This window comes from Nerophis lumbriciformis, linkage group LG09 (genome assembly GCF_033978685.3).
Source record: "Nerophis lumbriciformis linkage group LG09, RoL_Nlum_v2.1, whole genome shotgun sequence".
Lineage (NCBI taxonomy): Eukaryota > Metazoa > Chordata > Actinopteri > Syngnathiformes > Syngnathidae > Nerophis > Nerophis lumbriciformis.
In genome coordinates this window covers 50,862,501-50,866,857 of record NC_084556.2, presented here as the reverse complement: position 1 = coordinate 50,866,857, position 4,357 = coordinate 50,862,501, and the positions used below count along the sequence as shown (strand labels likewise).

General features: G+C 35.3%; 1 protein-coding gene across 1 annotated transcript in view; it reads left to right on the top strand.

Moving 5' to 3' along the window:
• Positions 1 to 1,294: 1,294 nt before the first annotated feature.
• Positions 1,295 to 4,357, top strand: part of LOC133607267 (beta-2 adrenergic receptor-like) — a 29,159-nt gene continuing 26,096 nt past the window's right edge. The window contains exon 1 of the mRNA XM_061961751.1: positions 1,295 to 1,416. Within this exon, the coding sequence (XP_061817735.1) occupies positions 1,411 to 1,416 (6 nt within the window). The 5' untranslated portion in view covers positions 1,295 to 1,410. The remainder of the gene's footprint in view (positions 1,417 to 4,357) is intronic.

The following is a 4,357-nucleotide window of genomic DNA, read 5'->3' as shown; positions in this document are numbered from 1 at the left end:
TTACAGATGTAAACACACAAAGGAAATGAAACGTAATATCCGCGCGCTTCTTCTTCTTCTACGCGGGCGGGTGGTTGCTTACAGTAGAAGAAGAAGCGCTTCCTGTTCTATGGGGGCGGGTGCTTACCTTGGCGGTTGCTTGCGTAGAAGAAGAAGCACTTCCTCTTCTACGGGGAAAAAAGATGGCGGCTGTTTACCGTAGTTGCGAGACCGAAACTTTATGAAAATGAATCTTAATATTAATCCATATATAAAGCGCACCGGGTTATAAGGCGCACTGTCAGCTTTTGAGTAAATTTGTGGTTTTTAGGTGCGGCTAATAGTGCGGAAAATACGGTACATGATTTATTATTATCAAAAAAAGGAATAAATGAAAGGGCGCACAGTGGCGGAGAATAAACTATGAAACCAAAAGACTATAGCAAAAAAGTACAAACAAAAAACACGCACAATGGCGGAGAACAAACTATGAAACCAAAAAGACTATAAATATGGAACAAAAACTTACTTGGCTTGGACAAAAGTCGTTGCTTGAGGAATTGACATGAAAAGAAGTATCAGGCATGAACAGAGCATAAATGTGTTGAGGTCGTCAGGACGAACAACAGAAAATGAATGAACTTAAATACTATGGACATGATTAGTGAAAGCAGGTGCGTGACTCAAAACGTGAAACAGGTGCGTGACGTGACAGGTGAAAACTAATGGTTGCTATGGTGACAAACAAGAGTGCACAATGAGTCCAAACGTGGAACAGGTGAAACTAATGGGTAATCATGCAAACAAGACAAGGGAGTGAAAAGCCAGAAACTAAACAAAACATGACTTAGAACAAAACATGATTACACAGACATGACATTTCCTCAGTTCCCAATCGTTTATTGAGTGGTCTTAAAAGAAAAGGTGATGTAACACAGTGGTGAACATGCCCTTTCCCAACTACTTTGGCACGTGTTGCAGCTATGTTTAGTTAATTATTATTTGCAAAAAAAAAAAATTAAGTTTATGACTTTGAACATCAAATATGTTGTCTTTGTAGTGCATTCAATTGAATGAAAAGGATTTGCAAATCATTGTATTCCGTTTATATTTACATCTAACACAATTTCCCAACTCATATGGAAACGGGGTTAGTAAGAAGGCTGAGGGGGCTGTCATTACCTCACTGGGCCAGTGTGTGTGTGTGTGTGTGTGTGTGTGTGTGTGTGTGTGTGTGTGTGTGTGTGTGTGTGTGTTTGTTGGTCAGTGGGTGGGAGGGGCGTGTAGTAAACACATGCACACACAAGGTAGAGAGAGAGAGAGGCACAGGAGCGTGCGAGAGGAAAGGTCGCGCGCCAAGTTTACCATGAAACTTTTGTGCTTTTTTGGTGATCTTGAACGTTTCCCGGATCAAATCGCCGAGGTGGCAAGATGGAGGTAGGAACGCCTGCGAGCGTGTTTGCGACACGTGCACACATACCAGCCAATAATGTGCGCGTGAGTGCGTGAGCGTGCATGTGCTATGTTTTACTGCATACTGTACGTGTGTGTACACTGCACGTATACAGTATGTTTTACTGTATTTGTGCAGTATATGCACATTTTACAGTGTGCAGTAGAATATACTGTACGGTTAGTTCTACTACTGCAAGAAATGACTTGATTAAAGTACAGTGTTTTATGTTCCTGTAGTCAAACACAGTGTTACTGTTCAAACTGTGTGTAATGTTAAATGTACTCGTCAAGTAAAACCTTTCCCTTTGTTTTTTGATGAATACTTAGGCCTACTGCGCTACTGTATTTTGATGTTGGTAATTACGGTGGTACTTGGAGGGGCCACGTTTTTCTTGGTAAAAAAGGTTCTACTACATAATGTATACGTAGATACACTGCACATGTTCTACTATACATACTGTGTATGTGCAGTATGTTAACATATATTCTACTACACACTGTATATGTACAGTATATGCACGTATAGAGTATGTTCTACTACATACTGTATATGTGAACATATTGTATAGGTGCAGTATACGCACTTGTAGTGCTATAAGTTTTACTTTTACATACTTTATGTAAACATACTTTGTATGTGCATATACTGCACACAACAGTATATTCCACTACATACTGAAAATGTGAATATAGTGCACATATACAGTATGTTCTACTACTACTACATACTGTATATGTGCAGTATTTGCACATATGTTCTACTACATACTGTATATTTGAACATACTGTATATTCTACTACATACTGTATATTTGAACGTACTGTATATTCTACTACATACTGTATATTTGAACATACTATATATTCTACTACATACTGAAAATGTGCATATAGTGCACATATACAGTATATTCTACTACATACTGAAAATGTACATATAGTGCACATATACAGTATGTTCTACTACTACTACATACTGTATATGTGCAGTATATTCACATACAGTATACAGTACATTCTACTACATACTGTAAATGTGCATACAGTGCACATATACAGTATGCTCCACTGCTACATACTGTATATGTGCAGTATATGCACATATGTTCTACTACATACTGTATATTTGAACATACTGTATATTCTACTACATACTGTATATTTGAACATACTGTATATTCTACTACATACTGTAAATGTGCATATAGTGCACATATACAGTATAATCTACGACTACATACTGTATATGTGCAGTATATGCACATATGTTCTACTACATACTGTATATTTGAACATACTGTATATTCTACTACATACTGTATATTTGAACATACTGTATATTCTACTACATACTGTATATTTGAACATACTGTATATTCTACTACATACTGTAAATGTGCATATAGTGCACATATACAGTATAATCTACTACTACATACTGTATATGTGCAGTATATGCACATATGTTCTACTACATACTGTATATTTGAACATACTGTATATTCTACTACATACTGTATATTTGAACATATTGTATATTCTACTACATACTGTATATTTGAACATACTGTATATTCTACTACATACTGTAAATATGCATATAGTGCACATATACAGTATAATCTACTACTACATACTGTATATGTGCAGTATATGCACATATGTTTTACTACATACTGTATATTTGAACATACTGTATATTCTACTACGTACTGTAAATGTGCATATAGTACACATATACAGTATGTTCTGCCACTACATACTGTATAAGAGCAGTATATGCACATATGTTCTACTACATACTGTATATTTGAACATACTGTATATGTGCGGTACATGCACATATACAGTATATTCTACTACATACTGTAAGTGTGCATATAGTGCACATAGACAGTAGGTTCTGCTACTACATACTGTATATGTGCAGTATATGCACATATGTTCTACTACATACTGTATATTTGAACATACTGTATATGTGCAGTATATTCTACTACATACTGTAAATGTGCAAATAGTGCACATATACAGTATGTTGGACTACCGGTATATACTGTATATGTGCATTATACGCACATTTACAGTATGTTCTACTACATACTTTGTATGTGAACATACTGTATCTGTGCAGTATGAGCACATACATAGAATATTCTACTACATTCTGTAAATGTGCATATAGTGCACATAGACAGTATGTTCTACTACTACATACTGTCAATGTGCAGTATATGCACATATGTTTTACTACATACTGTAAATGTGCATATAGTGCACTTATACGGTATGTTCTACAACTACATACAGTACATATGTGCAGTATATGCACATATGTTCTACTAGATACTGCATATTTGAAAATACTGTACATGTGCAGTGAATGCACATATACAGTATATTTTACTACATACCGGTACTGTAAATGTGCATATAGTGCACATATTCAGTATGTTCTACTACCGGTATATACTGTATATGTGCATTATACGCACATTTACAGTATGTTCTACTACATACTGTATAGGTAAACATACTGTATATGTGCCGTATTAGCACATATAAAGAATATTCTACTACAGACAGTAAATGTGCATATAGTGCACATATACAGTATGTTCTACTACTTCATACTGTATATGTGCAGTTTATGCACATATGTTCTACTACATACCGTATATTTGAACATACTGTATATGTGCAGTATATTCTACTACATACTGTAAGTGTGCATGTAGTGCACATATACAGTATGTTCTACTACTGGTATATACTGTATATGTGCATTATACGCACATTTACAGTATGTTCTACTACATTCAGTACATGTAAACATACTGTTTATGTGCAGTATTAGCACATACATAGAATATTCTACTACAGACTGTAAATGTGCATATAGTGCACATATACAGTATGTTCT